The sequence below is a fragment of the Mus caroli genome, chromosome 5 (genome assembly GCF_900094665.2).
Source record: "Mus caroli chromosome 5, CAROLI_EIJ_v1.1, whole genome shotgun sequence".
Classification (NCBI taxonomy): Eukaryota; Metazoa; Chordata; class Mammalia; order Rodentia; family Muridae; genus Mus; species Mus caroli.
Window position 1 is genome coordinate 143,989,657 of NC_034574.1, and position 16,699 is coordinate 144,006,355.

At 45.1% G+C, this 16,699-nt stretch overlaps 1 protein-coding gene across 1 annotated transcript in view; it reads left to right on the forward strand.

The window, feature by feature from the left end:
• Fry (FRY microtubule binding protein) overlaps positions 1-16,699 on the forward strand; it is a 233,684-nt gene that overhangs the window by 160,308 nt on the left and 56,677 nt on the right. Inside the window, exons 37-45 of the mRNA XM_029477821.1 lie at positions 1,766-1,848; positions 5,069-5,219; positions 5,894-5,997; positions 6,931-7,116; positions 8,636-8,834; positions 10,599-10,720; positions 12,441-12,628; positions 13,719-13,813; positions 15,551-16,185. Coding sequence (XP_029333681.1) covers positions 1,766-1,848; positions 5,069-5,219; positions 5,894-5,997; positions 6,931-7,116; positions 8,636-8,834; positions 10,599-10,720; positions 12,441-12,628; positions 13,719-13,813; positions 15,551-16,185 — 1,763 coding nt within the window. The remainder of the gene's footprint in view (positions 1-1,765; positions 1,849-5,068; positions 5,220-5,893; positions 5,998-6,930; positions 7,117-8,635; positions 8,835-10,598; positions 10,721-12,440; positions 12,629-13,718; positions 13,814-15,550; positions 16,186-16,699) is intronic.

Consider the following 16,699-nt stretch of genomic DNA (forward strand, 5'->3'; position numbering starts at 1 on the left):
GCCATCAGTGGAAAGAGAAGCCCATTGGTCGTACAAACTTTATATGCCTCAGTACAGGGGAACAACAGGGCCAAGAAGTGGGAGTGGGGGAGGGGGAGTGGGGGGGGGACTTTTGGGATAGCATTGAAAATGTAAATGAAATAAATACCCAATTAAAAAAAAAAAGATTGCATTACAGTTCCAACATTCCCCCATCTCAAGAGGACTTGTTTCTGCTTGATTTTGGCTTCATAACCATCATATAAGACCCCTGTATATCTGTCTCATCAGTGAGGTGCAAAGCATACTGTCTAGCACGTGATACTTTTCCCCATGTCCTCCTGAGCCATTTCTTCTTTTTTTTTTAAATTTATTTATTTATTATATGTAAATACACTGTAGCTGTCTTCAGATATTCCAGAAGAGGACACTTTTCGGGTTCTCAGGATGAACATCTTGGTCACAGCCATAGAACTGGCGAAGAAGGGCATAGTCACACTGACCCACAGTAGTCACACACATTTACCAGGCACATGGCAATATTCTGATATTTCAGGTCAGAATAGAACCCATGGGGTGTCTGTCACCTCAGATGTCCCCTCAGTCTTAAATTGTGGTTTTACCCACTCAGAGGTATCATGGCACCGACAATCTCTGTGTACTGTCACCTCCCGAAGGTTGACACCAGACAAGCTGTTTAACCTCCTTTAGCCTCTGTATCCCTATTTGTAAAGTAAATAATCCTTACGTCAAAAATGAGAGGCAAGGAGCTGGAGAGGTGGCTCAGCGGTTAAGAGCATTGGCTGCTCTTCCACAGGTCCCGAGTTCAAATCCCAGCAACCACATGGTGGCTCACAACCATCTGTAATGAGATCTGATACCCTCTTCTGGGGTGTCTGAAGACAGCTATAGTGTACTTACATATAATAAATAAATAAATAAATAAATAAATCTTTTTTAAAAATGAGAGGCAAATTAATTAAATGAGGCTGTGCGTCTGACATTGGTGCAGCCCAGCTCTTTTCTCATAATCAAGCAACAAACACTCAAAATCAAAATCAATCAAAAAATAAGAGAGGCAGACAAAACCTCCCAACAATCACATTTCCGAGAATCCTCTGAGTATTTTGAGGGAAAGTTTAATTTATCCATAGCCCCATAAGGTTGCTTATGAAACCGCCGTGTGTATCTCTGCCTCTTCCTGTCTCCGCTTGTTGTCACTGAGCAGGTCTGACTGGCCGCCAAGCCTGTCCCACGGTCTTCGGATAAGGGAACCAGGCCATTTAAAATCCTGCTCACCTTCATTCCCAAACAGATGTTAGCTTTTGCAGCTGGAGCACAGAGTTATCCTAAAGCATTAGTATTCTCTCAAGGTTTGGACTTTTCCCTATGAACAGGACAGGACCTCTGACCCTCCTGACTGAAAAGAGAAGTGTTTCAGGTAGAATGGCTGTCATAGTCCTTTAAGAAAAACATAGCAACCCAGGTGGCTTTGGCCTGTAGTCCCAGCACTTGGGAGGCAGAAGCAAGTAGATCTCTGTGAGGTCAAGGCTAACCTGGTCTACATGGGAAGTTCCAACCATCCAGGGCTACATAGTGTGACTCCCATCTAAAGAAAGAGGAGGGGGTGGAAAAAGGAAAACAGAAAGCACCATCATTAGAACTAAGTGGTCCCTGCCCCGCCCCCAAAAAGGGAAAAAGCCAACCCCTAACCTGTCAAATCTGCTCCTGGGCAACAGCGTGTTCACACAGGACACCACTTCACAGCTGTGTTTTGTTTTTAAAGGTTTAGCAATGTGATCCGAGCGCACACTCGCCTGGAGTCAAGATACAGCAACAGCTCGGGAGGCTCGTATGATGAGGATAAAAGTGAGTACCAGAGGCTGTGGGGTTCCGGCATCACAGAGCTGCTACTGGGAAAGTTCTTTATTATTAAAGGCGGGAGAGCCTAACTGGTCCTGGGGAGTCTGTGATCCCGCTGCTTTCCAAGGTGGTGCTAAGCTGGAGAACGCCTGGTAAGATGTTATCTCGCTGAAAAAAATTTGGGGGCTGGGCAGATGGCTCAGCAGTAAAGAGGACCCAGGTTTGGTTCCCAGCACCCACATGGGGCCTCACAGCTGCCTGCAACTCCAGCTCCAAGGGGTCCAACCCCTATTCTGCCTACCTTGGGTATACATAAATTTAATTATATATATAAATTTTTTATATATTAAAATTGTTGAGTTTTGGAACTGTCCTAGAAGTGAGTAAGTTTTCAGCCTTGTGCATCTAGGGTCTGAGTGTGGGATATGACCTCCTATTGAAACCCCCCATGTCATAGTCTCAGAAACCCTTGCTAAGCTAGGAGATGGATTCCTATGGGAATTTCATGAAGCCACAGTCAGTTGAGTAAACTAGAAATGTTAATACACTTGTAGCTTTTGGGGTTGGGGGGCAGATAGCTTCTGTAGATACCATCAGTATAAATATAAGTTGTCTAGGAGTTAAGGAAACTGGAAAAACAAAGGATACGCCAACAACCCGAGTCTGTGTTGTGGAACTTTCTTAAAGAATTGTTTTTAAAAATTATACAAAATAAATAGTAAAAATATAGACAGTGACTTTAAATAGAATTGGTGCATAAAACAAAAATAAAATACATCTGATATAATTTTTTAAAAAAGAATTGCTATGTTTCTAATTGTTTACATTACGGGTGCTTTGTCTAACTGTGTGCCTATACCACCTGTGTGCGGTACCCATGGAGGCCTGAAGGGTATCATTCTTCTGAGGACTGAAGTTGCAGTTGCTTGTGAACTGCCCTGTGGACGCTAATCAAAGCTGGACCCTCTAAAAAGCAGCACAGGATTCAATCCGCAGCCTCACATAGCAGCTGGTAACCCTCTGTCACTCCACTTCCTGGGGATCTGATGACGTCTTCCGGCTTCTTATGGGTAACTGCACACATGTGGTGCAGAGACACACATGCAGGCAGGCATACCACACACATACAAATAAAAATAAGTATAAATTTAATTCAGTCTTGAAGAGGTTAAATGGTATACGGACAACTGCCCCACAACTGCCCCACCGTGCGGCAAACGTGGTGGAGCAACACCCACTTCTCTGTGGTGAGGAGAGAAAGCCCTCAGCCAGCCAGCTGCTCTGAAGTGTATCCCTATGCTCAGGGTGCAGGGTATGGACTTGAATCCTGCCCTGCCTTGCAGAGGTTGGCTTAGGGAGCCCAGTGCTGGTTTAAATGCTGCTATCTTTCCAGAGGCAGGGTGTCCTAGGGATCCCAGTCCCAAAGCATGATGACACCTCATGGGCAGGTGGCATCTCAGGGTTTGAGCAAAGCACCCTTAGATGTAGAAATATTTAATCCCGACCTGGGGTTTCTACCCCGCCTTTGACCATTTAGTTCCCAGATTAAAACCACACACTCAACCTTTATATTTACAACAACCCTTAAACAGTACAAAAGCTGGACTGCTGCCTACCTCCGTGCTGTTAGAATCTACTTTCCTATCGATAACCCCGAATCATTGCTTACTGTGTCCATCTGGGCTGCTCTTAGCTCCAGTCAGCCAGCCCTCAGGGCCGTGTTCTTATGGCTCACCTACCCCATGGTGGCTTCTCCTTCCTCCTCCCTTACTTTCATCTCCCTTGTGGTCCCTCTCTGACCCCCAAGCCCAGGAAACCTAAACCCCACATATGACTCTTCTATTGGCTGTTGGCATCTTGATTTACCACTCTGAAATAACTTGGGGAGAAGGTGTACTTGCGGACTCTCTCATCTCTGGGACAACCAGGTGTCAGGAGCTCACACTTAGCGTTCCAATAGATAGCAAAAGGACGAACCTCAACACCCACACATCATTTCTTTTGATTTCTCAAAACAGCCATAAATAAATAAGTAAATAAATAAATATATGAAGTATTCTCTACTATGCTCTTGTGACAGAGCACTGAGTGAGGTTAAAAGAGAGACTAGAAGAACATTCCAGTTAGAGGAACAGTAGAAAAGAAGTTCCTGAGACTAGACCAAGTCTTGTCTAGCCACGTACAGAACAGCAAGGTAGACATCGTGCCTGGGGTGGAGGGAACTGTGGGGGCGTGGGAGGCAGTTAGCCATAAAAGAGGAGCTCGGTAGCCTTGACTCCTCAGGTCATTGTGTGGGCTGCAGGCTTCCTTAAGGGAACCTCTGGACACTGGACAAGGAAAGACACATGGCCAGTGTTTCCAAAGATGGCTCTCTGTAGAACACGGGGTGTGTGTATAGTAGAAGCAAGATGGCAGTAAGGAACCATGGTAACAGAGGAGAGTGGACCAGACACAGAGAACAGTAACCATGGTAACAGGAGAGTGGACCAGACACAGAGAAAAGTGACAGAGCTCGGACACGTGGTCAGATGGATGCAAGGGGTGTGTTTACAGGCAGATCTCTCCAAATGTGTTGAAATGTCAGTTTCTTCAGTATAAAATGGGGGTGCTCGTAGTAGACAGCCATGACTAGACTCTTGAGGTAAAAAGTACACAGGACAGTGCCTGATGTGGTACCTGTCTGGGTCAGTCCCTTGTGTTGTTGCAGAATGACCCTAGGACTCTTGCTCTATGTTAGCTTGAAATACAGAATTGCATTTCTCTGCAGTGGAAATCATAATTGAACATTTTTATATATAAATTATTATTTATTTATTTTATATATGTGAGTACACTGTCTCTGTCTTCATGCACACCAGAAGAGGGTATCAGATCTCATTACAGATGGTTGTGAGCCACCATGTAGATGCTGGGAATTGAACTCAGGACCTCTGGAAGAGCAGCCAGTGCTCTTAACCACTGAGACATCTCTCCAGCCCCATGATTGAACATTTTAAAATGTATTTTTCTTTGCTCTATAATGAAGAACTACAAATCATTAAGTAATAATTTATCAAGTAATTACATAATCAACTAATTCTAACCCAGTGGATGGTGCAATCCACACGTACTGAGCCAATGTTTTGCCAAGCATGCACTTACAAGATTTTTCCTAAAAGCACTGACTATGGTAAGCATATGTCTTTTCCCCAGAAAGTAAAGCAGCCATGTCCTCCTCACCCTGCAGATGATCCCATCTCTCCCTACACCGGCTGGTTGTTAAGTATTACGGAAGCCAAGCAGCCACAGCCCTTACCTATGCCGTGCAGTGGAGGATGCTGGGCCCCCTTGGTTGACTACCTCCCAGAGACCATCACTCCTCGGGGGCCGCTGCACAGGTGAGCGGCATGCATAAGCAAAGGGAGACGGAAGCTTTGACCAGACTTCTCTATCAGTGAGACAGGGACTTTTGCCAGGTCTCACAAAGGAGGCCCTTCTTGAATCCGTGTGACCTCGCCAACCAGCTTCTAGAATATTAGCAATTTAGCGAAATCTCAGCCTGTGACCCTCCGAATTTTAACTTTATACAACGTGAGACTTAATTCGATGCTGCTTGTTAGACGGCACCACGCAATGTACACGGGTGGGCTCAACCTCTATGTCTCCTTTTTCTTAAGTTCTTGTTGCTAGAAGATTCACAGTTCTGTGATAAGATTTATGGATATTTCCTGTAGTGGGGCTCTGTGTTGTCTCTGGGGAGCTGGAGAGATGGCTTCACAGAAGACCTGGATTTCATGGCCAGCACCCACCTGGCAGCTGCCGCTAAGTCCTGTTCCAGGGGGAACCCAGTGCCCTCTTCTGGCCTCAATGAGTACTGCATGCATGAAGTTCACATTTTGACAATCTTACACGCAGAGTAAAATTAAATAAATCTTAAAGAGTCTCTCTCCCTTGTATAAATATTTCTATCATTTTTTAGTGATCCTTTGCGGCATTGAATTGTGACTTGACCTGTTGGTGTATTTTCATCCTCTGTAGACGTTCGTACTCATTTTTCTGTTTTGTTGGGCAGGTGTAATATTGCCGTGATCTTTATGACTGAGATGGTGGTGGATCACAGCGTGAGGGAAGACTGGGCTCTTCATCTTCCATTGTTACTTCATGCTGTCTTTTTGGGTAAGACTGGCTCTAAGGGGGATTCTAACCAACAGGATGATAAACATGCAGAGGTCTGGGCAGTGCTGGTGAACATCTTTTAATCCCAGCACTCAGGAGGCAGAGCAGGCAGAGCTCTGTGAGTTCGAGGCCAGCCTGGTCTACAGAGTGAGTTACACAGAGAGGCCCTGTCGCCTAGGCTTGTGTTTCGTTACACATAGGTTACACTCCGAAGTGAGCCCTTTCCTTCCTCAGTTCCTTTCGGTGTTCATTTCTATCATATGTAACATTCCAGGCCATCAGGTATCGTGCAAAACTGGCATATCCATAATCTAAACGTATTAATGGTGCATCTTTCGAGACACCCCAACTAGTGTGGACTTATTTAGGGGTCTTTGGCTGAGGAAACAGATGGAAAGCCATGAAGCCTTGTCAAAGCAAAAAGAGACATAACAGGGAATGTGGCAGGCTTAGCAGCTAGCTTGAGATGTCCAAGTGTCAGGCAAGAAGTGGAGGGGAACCATCTAGAACGTCTGTTAAGTTAGAGAGCCTGGCGTGGTGACACACGTGTATCTGTGATCCCACCACTCAATGGCTGACCGAGGATCTCAAACTCAAAAACAGCCTGCACTTCCCAGCAAGACAGAGCTCACAAAGATATGTTTCTATTAAACAAATCAAAATTCAACATTTTAATAGCAGATCGGGGGGAGAGATAAAAGAAACCCACAGAGAGGTCAAGAAAAGGTCACCTGTCAACATTTATTCAAGCACTTCATTTAAGTCACAGAGTATCTTATTTTTCCATAAGCCCAACTTCTTTATGTGGATAACCCAAGACTAACAAAGGCAGCTAAAATCATTTCTCCCAGCATCCCAGAGTCTTCACTATCCACAGAGTCTCAGTGAGCTTTAGCAGCTGTTTGTATTAAGAGATCATGCCCTCTGTTCCAGGTTTGGACCATTATCGGCCAGAAGTCTTCGAGCACAGCAAAAAGCTGCTGCTTCACCTCCTCATCGCCCTCTCTTGCAACAGTAACTTTCACGCCATTGCCTCTGTACTCCTGCAGACCCGCGAGATGGGGGAAGTGAAGACACTAACCATGCAGCCAGCTTACCAGCCCGAGTATCTCTACACCGGTAAGAGGAGAATTGACCACATCCCCAGGGGGGAATGAGAGAGCGAGCGAGTGAAGGAAGCTGTGTAGCAAGTGCAGGAAGCTGTGGAGTTCATGATGTTATGCTCGACTTTCTGCATGATAAAATGTTGCGTGTAACATGCCTCCAAAGCCCCTTTTCATGGCTGAGTATCTTAAAGTGCATTTTTCATAAATCTTTTGTCCACTGCCCTGTGAGTATGTTCCTATTGATGTATTGACACGGAAAGATGAAGTTGTAAAATAAGGTGACTGTGCTCCTCTTCCCCCCCCCACCCCCGCGCCTGAGCAGGACAGGGCAAGCGTGCAAGTGTCTCTCTTGTGCCTTCTTATTACCCTGAAGGGGTTTTTGCTTTATGGAGTCTATGTTTTACTGAAATCTGGACAGAACACAAATTTTAAAAATAGAGAAAAGGGAGGTAGTTGTATGTATACATTTTAAAACCACAGTATAACTAAAGATATTCAGTGTTAAATATATAATGAAAAGAACAGTATTCTCTTATAGGTCTTTGAATACCATGTGATATAGCTCATTAAAATATGCTAATATAAGGTTAGGGTATAGATCAGTGATAGAATATACACTTAGCACACATGAGGCCATAGGTCTAATCCCAAGCACCAAATACATATATGCATGTATGTACACATTGTATGGTCACATGTTCATATGTGCACACACACACACATATTAGATACACACTTAATCAAGCTCATAACCACATTTACTCAAAAACGTTAAATATAACTTACAAGCAGCCATTGGGTAATATTTCTTAAAGAAGTCATTTTAAATGTTTAAATTGTCCAATACTTGAGACTAATTTCCTGACAGTATAGTTGATGACTGACCTTTGGTAGCTCGGCTATTTATTGGTCAGGCCAGTGTATGTATAAGACATACATGTACCACCCCTTTGCCACAACAGCCAGCCAAACCCCATGGTGCCAGACACACACTGGTGTGCGCAGCAGTGCCTCTGAGGCCTATCATAAGCAAAGAAAAATGTTTATGCCAGGCAGTGGTGGTGCACGCCTTTAATCCCAGCACTCAGGAGTCAGAGGCTGGCGGATCTCTGTGAGTTCAAGGCCAGCCAGGGCTACACAGAGAAACCCTGTCTTGAAAAAAAGCAAAAAAGAAAAATGATGGCTATTGATCATGACGACATTACCTCATAGCCACAGTCCAAATCAAGTGGTTTTTGTTTTGTTTTTAAAGACTTATTTATTTATTTTATGTATGTGAGTACACTGTAGCTGTCTTCAGATGCACCAGAAGAGGGCATCGGATCCCATTACAGATGGTTGTGAGCCACCATGTGGTTGCTGGGATTTGAACTCAGGACCTCTGGAAGAGCAGCCAGTGCTCTTAACCACTGAGCCATGACTCCAGCACCCTCAAGTGTTCTTTAATGTCACCTTATTCATACCTACCTCCAAGCCCCTGCAACCTTGCTGGCACCTTAGCCCTTTCTTCCTTTGCCTTCTCGTCCCACTAGGCGGCTTTGACTTCCTGAGAGAGGATCAGTCATCCCCAGTGCCGGACTCTGGCCTCAACTCCAGTTCCACCTCCTCCAGCATCAGTCTGGGGGGCAGCAGCGGGAACCTCCCACAGATGACCCAAGAGGTGGAAGATGTCGAAGCAGCCACTGAAACGGACGAGAAGGCCAGCAAGCTCATCGAGTTTCTGACGACCAGGTAATGGGGGCACTAAGCATCAGGCTGCTGCTCCAGATGGCTGCTGTTGAAAAATCGCCAGCCCTTTAAACCACACAGCTGGGAAATCGATCTTGCTGTTTGGAAGAAGTCCTACTTCCTCCTGATTGATACTGGCCAGAGTCAAGGGCAGATGCTGCGAGAGGTGTCTCCTATCCCATCGATGGAATGATGGGTCGGCAGGGAGATTTGGCATATAATGATAAGATGGTGCAGCAGACAGTAATGCCCTGTGATGTGAAGTCATGCTGTCCTTTCTGAGGACTTCAGTCTTACACGTTAGGCTCACATCTGTCAACAGCACGGCTGCCTCTTAGAGTCTGGCAGTACCACATGGTGGTAGTCACCTCAAGATCTCCTGGAACTAGAGTTACAGATGTTTGTGAGCCATCATGTAGGTCCTGGGAATTGAACCTGGGTCCTCTGAAAGAGCAGCCAGTGCTTTTAACCACTGAGCCATCGATCCAGCCCATCCTTACTGTTCAAACACAAGTTTAGATAATAGAAGCCATTTTCTGTTGTTCCATGGAATCTTACACCTTGGTAATGATTCCAAACACCAACATAAACTTTTCTTATTGGCAAATTCAGATATTTTATGTCATTTCAGATATTTTATGTCATTTCCCAAACAAAATATAGCACCTACAGTATGCCAAGCACCGTCCTCTTTTATAGGAGATTTTACATTTACTCATTGATTGATTGGTGATCGATCAGTGGGGAAGGTGCAGGTAGAGGCCAGCTACCCAGAATCAATACCCTTCTCCCACCATATAGGTCCCAGGGATCGAACTCAGATCCTCAGGCTTGGCAGCACACGCCTTACCTGTTGAGCCCTCTTGCTGGCCTGAAACAAGAGATTTTGATTGTTGTAAAGAAGTTTAAAATTATGGCAGTAGGGCCGGTGACATGACTCAGCAGGTAAAGGGACTTGCCCAGAAAGTCTCACAACACGAGTTCGAATCCCCAGGGTGCCCATAAAGGAAGAAAGAAAGAAAGAAAGAAAGAGCAGAGTCCACAAAGTTGTATACAGACCTCCACATGTGCACCGCCGCAGCATGCGCGCCCATGGATTCACATCATCATCGTGCATGATAATTAATTAATTCTAACTAATTGAAAAAAATCAAAAGCAAATCCCCACAAATCAGTTATTTTTGAGTAAATACAGAAGTTTTGATATGCTTCTTCTAGTTGATTACTAAGCTACTACAGTTTAAATATATATATAAATATTTATTTAGGAATATAATATATTACTATATATTATACTATATATTATATATACTATATTACTATATATTATATTAGCCATTATAACATATTATGTTATAATATATTATAAAACATATCTGAATATAATTAATAAATTATATATGTATATGTATGGTGTATATATGTGTATATATACATATACATATATATGGCTGGAAAAATGGCTCAGCAGTTAAAAGCACTGCTGCTCTTATGGAAGACTCAAGTTCAATTCTCATCACCAAAATCAGGTGGCTCACAACTCTCTGTGCCTCCATCTCCCAGAAGACCTGGCGCCCTCTGCTGGCCTCTGTGAGCACTGCATTTATGGTACATATGTACACAAAGGTACACATGCCTAAACATAATTAAAAATAATAATATAATTTTAAATAGAATACACTTTTATCTTGTGAGTTAGAACCTCCTTGTGTGCCTTTTAACACACAACAGCAGCCATGTGTTTAACGTCAGTATGTTTTGTTTTAGGGCATTCGGGCCACTTTGGTGCCACGAAGACATCACACCCAAAAACCAGAACTCCAAGAGTGCTGAGCAACTCTCTAATTTCCTGCGTCACGTTGTCTCTGTATTTAAGGATTCCAGATCAGGTACCTCATCTTGCCCTCCAGCGTTCTCTCATGGAGCTCACTCCATTATGACAACACATCATACCCTGCCAAACTTCAGCTAACAGCAATAAGAGTTATTGCTTTTTGTCCATGTTCATGTGACAACCAAACATGTCAAAAGGCCCCCGGTACCCCACCAAAAAAAAAATTACTATTTTCACTGGGTCTTCTATTCTTGTCTGTCTCCTTAGAGAGAAGAACCAGCTTAGTGGCCCCGAACAATTGTGTCTTTAGGTTGCCTTTTCTTTCCCACCTCATCAGGGGGTTTTCTGACTCCTGAGATCTTGCTTTGGCAAGACCGGTCAGGTAATATTTACAGCCTTCCCTGAAGTGTCTGCGTTTCCGGATCTGTGCATCGGCAGAGCAAACACTTTGGCACAGGGTCTTGGATGTCTTTAGAATTAGTTAGATGCATCTCTATCTTTCTCCTACTTAAAAACGTATTTCTAACAACACCTCTCTACAAAAATAAGTAAGCCGGGCATGGCAGCTTGTCCTGTAATCCAGCAGTCTGGGGCAAGAGGACTGTTTCATGTACATAGCGAATCCCAGGCCACCCTGAACTACGATGCGTAAGATCCTTTCTCAGCAAAAGGGAAGGAAAAGAGGAAGGCCGCTATTCTATATATACTTACATAAAAAAAAAGAAAAAGGGCTGAAGAAACGGCTCAGTCGGTAAAGTGCCCAGCAGGCTGGGTGTCCGGCAGGAATGCACCTGCAACCCCAGCACTCAGAGAACAGGGCAGGTAGCTCTCCAAAGCTCACTGGGCCGCCAGTCTGGCTGAAATGGGCCAACTCCAGGTTCAGTGAGAGACACTGTCTCCAAAAGTAAGGAGAGAGCGCCACTGAGGAAGACACCTGGCATCAAAATGTGGGCTCCAAGTGTGTCACTTGTACATACATGTATATGTCAACATACAGACACATATGAAAGCAGAACAATAGACGGCTGATAGAAGGATAGTGTTAAAGAATAATGCGTGTGTGGGCCAGCTGTGTGCCTGACATGGTGTTGCTTAATTCTTGTAACCTCCCTGAGAGAGACGGCCTGTTACGACTCAAAGAGAGGGATGTGGGCTCTTAGAAAGCCTGTATTTCCCAGAGTCACAAGCCCCTGATTCAGAGCCAGGACCATTCTTTCTCAAAGATTCTACCTCTTCTACACTTCCCATGATTCATACATTTCTTTTTATTTTGAAATGGCTTAATGTTCTATTATTTCATTTGTCTGCTTGTTTGTAGATTGTTTTCCTTCATCTTTAAATTTTTTGTGTGTCTGGCTGTTTTGCCTGCATGTGTATGTGCACCACTTGCATGCAGTGCCTGTGGAGACCAGAAGAGGGCAGCAGATTTCCTGGAACTGGAATTACAAGTGGTTGTGAGCCTCCATGTGGGTGTGGGAACTGAACCCAGATCCTCTGGAAAGAGTAGCAAGTGCTCTTAACCAATGAGCATCTTTCTAGGGCTTTATATTAGGCACTTATAGGCACTTTCACAGTGCCTAAGGCCTGGCACATGCTAGGCAAGCAAGCCCTCTATTACTGAGCTAGATCTACACCCTGTTTGTTTCTTAGGCAGAGTCAAATGCGGGGTGGGGGGATGGGAGACTGCTAGCTTGTTCTAACTCCCCTCGTCTCCTCGTGACTTGGGTGCACCAGTGTGAAGCACCAGGGCTTGCCCTTCGCTCTTCTGGCCACAGGTTTCCATCTGGAGCAGCATCTGAGTGAGGTCGCGCTGCAGACTGCCCTCGCAAGCTCTTCCAGGCACTATGCAGGCCGGTCTTTCCAGATCTTCCGGGCCCTCAAACAACCCCTGTCAGCGCATGCCCTGTCTGACCTCCTGTCCAGATTGGTGGAGGTGATCGGAGAGCATGGTGATGAGATTCAGGTACGGAAGTGAGTGACCACTTACGTGCCCCTCCGTGACGTCGTAGCACTCCCCGGGAGTCCATAGAAGGTGCTTTAACCCTCAAAACCACAATTAATTAATTAATTAATTAATATTTTAGCAGTTAGCCAGTAGCCTGGTCAAACAGGTTCCGGGACAGTCAGAGAAACACCGCCAGGAGGGATGGGTGTGGGGGGGGGGGGAGAAGAAGGGCAGGAGAAGCTAATCCTTATTATTTACAAAAGTCACCCCAGGGAACTGTTTCTACAAACTCAGCATAGGTGATCACATTTTGTGACAAAGGCATCCTTTCAGCGGCTCCTTGTTTGTGTTGTCTGGTGGCAGGAATGATGGGTTTTCTATGGTGGATGGCAAGGGGTTGGTTTGTATTGGATGGGGTTGTTTTGTGACATTTGGGTCTTTGCACCCTCTGCTGAGGACTCAGTTACACAGTGTGTCCAGTCAGGGCAGGGATCCCCGCTGCCATCAAGCTCTGCCCTTCCCTGTCTGGATTATCTCCAAGTTGATCTGGAGACGGGATGGGGACAGAGAGTCATGCTAAAGACCCTGTAGGTGGAGCTCAGAGCCTTGGGGGCTGAGCAGGTTAGACCCAAGGGTACTGCGTGGCTGTGAGGCTAAGGCCAGCCCTCTGCACACCTGGCTCTCTCTCTCCCTTCCGGCCATCAGAAGTTCCAGTCAGTTTCACAGGGACACGGATCCCCTGACCTCACCTTGCTTCCTAATCTCTAGCTTTCACACATTGTCCCTCAGTGGCTCGCCCTTCCCTTCATCAGGGTGCCACTCACCCTGTGCTTGCACACACACACACCCCACCCCCTGCCCTGCTGTGTTTTTAATCCTCTTGAGGTTGCCCAACTTGGGGAAATTAATCCTTATGGTTACTAGCTACCTCCTATGCAGTGTAATTCCCCAAGCAAGATTCATAATCCGATCTGAGACTTTGTAAACGAATGCCGCCATGACTGCCTGACTTTCAGAAATCGTGTCTTGGTAGGAAGAGAGTTTGCCTTAGGTTAGCTCATCCTCAGGAAGTTAGCAGCTCCCAACGCTGTCTCTGTGTGCTCCACAGGGATATGTGATGGAAGCGCTCCTGACGCTGGAGGCCGCTGTGGATAACTTGTCGGACTGCTTGAAGAACAGCGACCTCTTCACAGTGTTATCTCGGTGAGAATCAGACGACTGGTGTGTGCATATCAGATATACTGTACTGAGTGTTGGAGAAAGAACAGGTGTAGGTTTTTAAATCTACTTAGGGCCTAAAAAGTGTACTCGATATTTTCTTTTATTAAGAAAAAAAAATTTTAGATTTAAATTTAAATTTTTAATTTAAATTTTAGATTTAAATTTTTTAGATTTTTAGTGTATGAATGTGCATCACCCAAGTGACTGGGAGTTACAGGTTGGTGTGAGCCATGAAGGCAGCTCTGGGAATTGAACCCAGGGCCTCAGCAAGAGCAGTAGTACTCTTAACCCCTGAGCCACCCTTTGTTATTTTCTTAAATTTAAACAAGTAAAGGGGTTGTTATCACAGATACACACATATACTCATTATATGTGTATCTTAAAACATGGTCCCAACACCTAAATGGTAGCTCATAACCATATTTAATTCCAGTCCCAGGACATCTATCTGATGCACTCATCTAGTTTTTGAAGGCACCAGGAACACATGCAATACACATGCATACATGCAAGCAAAACTCTCATACATATAAAAATAAAAAATAATTTTAAAAAGAAATTTTCTTTCTCTGGGCTAGCCTGAAACTTACTATGTAGAGCAGGCTGACTCAGAGATCTCCATGCCTCTACCTCCTGGGAGGGGTGTGGGGGTGAGTGGTAAATGCATGAGCTACTACACCTGGCTATTTTATTTTCTTGTTTATTTGTTGTTTTGTTTGTTTGTTTGTTTGTTTGTTTTTTCAAGACATGGTTTTTCTGTGTAGCCCTGGCTGTCCTGGAACTCACTCTATAGACCAAGCTGCCCTCGAACTCACAGAGATCCACCTGCCTCTGCTTCCCAAGCTCTGGGATTAAAGGTGTGCCCCACCACTGCCAGCATATTTTATTATCTTTAAGTTGAACAATTTTTATACATTTAGTGTGATCACTAATACTATATGAACCCGTATCTCTAAATCTGTAAAAGTTTAATAGGTAAAGCTGGGTCTTTTGCCTGATACCTCTAATCCTAGCACTGAGGCTGAGGCTAGCCTGGGCTGCACAGAGAGGATGGGGAAGGAGGGAGGGAGGGAGGGAGGGAGGGAGGGAGGAAGCCAAACAAACTGCTGATAAAGAGTTTGATGTTTTCAGTATGAGTGGAGTTAAAAGAAAGATCTCTGGAAGTTCAGGCCAGTCTGATCAGTATAATCAGTTCTGAGTTGTCAAGGATTGCATAGTGAGACCCTGCCTCAGATGCAGGGGGGGGGGGGCAGGAAAATCAAAATTTCTCAGTGTAAAAATATTTCCTTTGCTGTGTGTACTTACCTCTTCCTTCTTGACAACATTCTGTTCTAAGAGGAGATAAATTTTGTGTTTGCTGGTCTGTCTTACTTTATAATTCTTCCCATCCAAATTCAAACAGAATGCAAATGAAAGCTCACAACATCTCTGGAGTTTTAAGATTTTCCATGATTGAAAGTTTGTATTGGGTGTCTGTTTCTGGAGATTGTTCTTGCTAAGGTTTATTTCCCATAGCCTTAACTTAAACGACATTTAGGTAGAAGTGGATGCCCCACCCCCGCCCCATCCAAGTACTAACCAGGTCTGGCCCTGCTTAGTACCGATTGGGGTGGTGTTCTCTAGGGATTCTCCCCATAGCTGCTTCTCAGAGCACAAGAGTGCCAGCTCTTCAGTGGTACCCACTGGCATTCCGCTGATTTCACCTCTGTTTGTACCTAGTTCTTCGTCGCCAGACCTAAGCTCCAGCAGTAAACTGACAGCGAGCAGGAAAAGCACGGGACAGCTAAACGTCAATCCCGGTACTCCTGGTGGCGGGGGAGGAGGCGGCGGCGGCAGTGGCAACACCACGACTGCAGAGCGGAGCCGGCACCAGAGAAGCTTCTCTGTGCCCAAGAAGTTCGGTGTCGTTGACCGATCCTCAGACCCGCCTCGGAGCGCTACCCTGGACAGAATTCAAGCTTGTACCCAACAAGGCCTTTCCTCAAAAACCAGAAGCAATTCCTCCCTGAAGGAGAGCCTCACGGACCCGTCCCACGTAAGCCATCCCACCAACCTGCTGGCCACCATCTTCTGGGTCACGGTGGCCCTGATGGAGTCTGATTTTGAGTTCGAATACCTGATGGCCTTACGGCTCTTGAACCGACTGCTGGCACATATGCCGCTGGAGAAAGCTGAGAACCGAGAAAAGCTGGAGAAACTCCAGGGGCAGCTCAAGTGGGCGGACTTCCCAGGGCTACAGCAGCTGCTCCTGAAGGGATTCACCTCTCTCACCACCACAGACCTGACCCTGCAGCTTTTCAGCTTGCTGACACCAGTGTCCAAAGTTCCCATGGTGGACTCGTCCCAAGCTATAGGTAAGGCCAGCGCCACGCTGCCTGTAGCCCTGTTGGTGGCTGCATTCAGCTTTAGAGAAACAAGCTAATACCATATGTCTGTGTCTACAGTATTAAATACTGGCAATCGAGTAACAGGAACAGCAATTTGTGTGTGTGTGTGTGTGTGTGTGTGTGTGCGTGTGTATGCACGTGTGTGCTCTCGCATGTGTATGCATATATGTGTGTTCATGATTTCAGGTCAAACTGCAAACATTGTCAACTGAGTCCCTTGCTCTTATACATTTCTTTCCTAATTCCCAAATCTTGTTTTTCTCTTCCCTTCTCTGTCCTCTTGAAAAATTTGCATTGGCTTTCTATTGTTCTGAATTAAGCAAAATCAACACACCAGCTTTTTAATACCATGGCAAGTGACTAAGAATGCATTTCACTAATTAGGTTTTAACAGCCATGCTGAGCAATAATTTTTGAAGGGTCTTTCCAGTTGCATGACTAAGGCTTAAATATATTTTTGGGTTTTTTTTTTTTTTTTTTT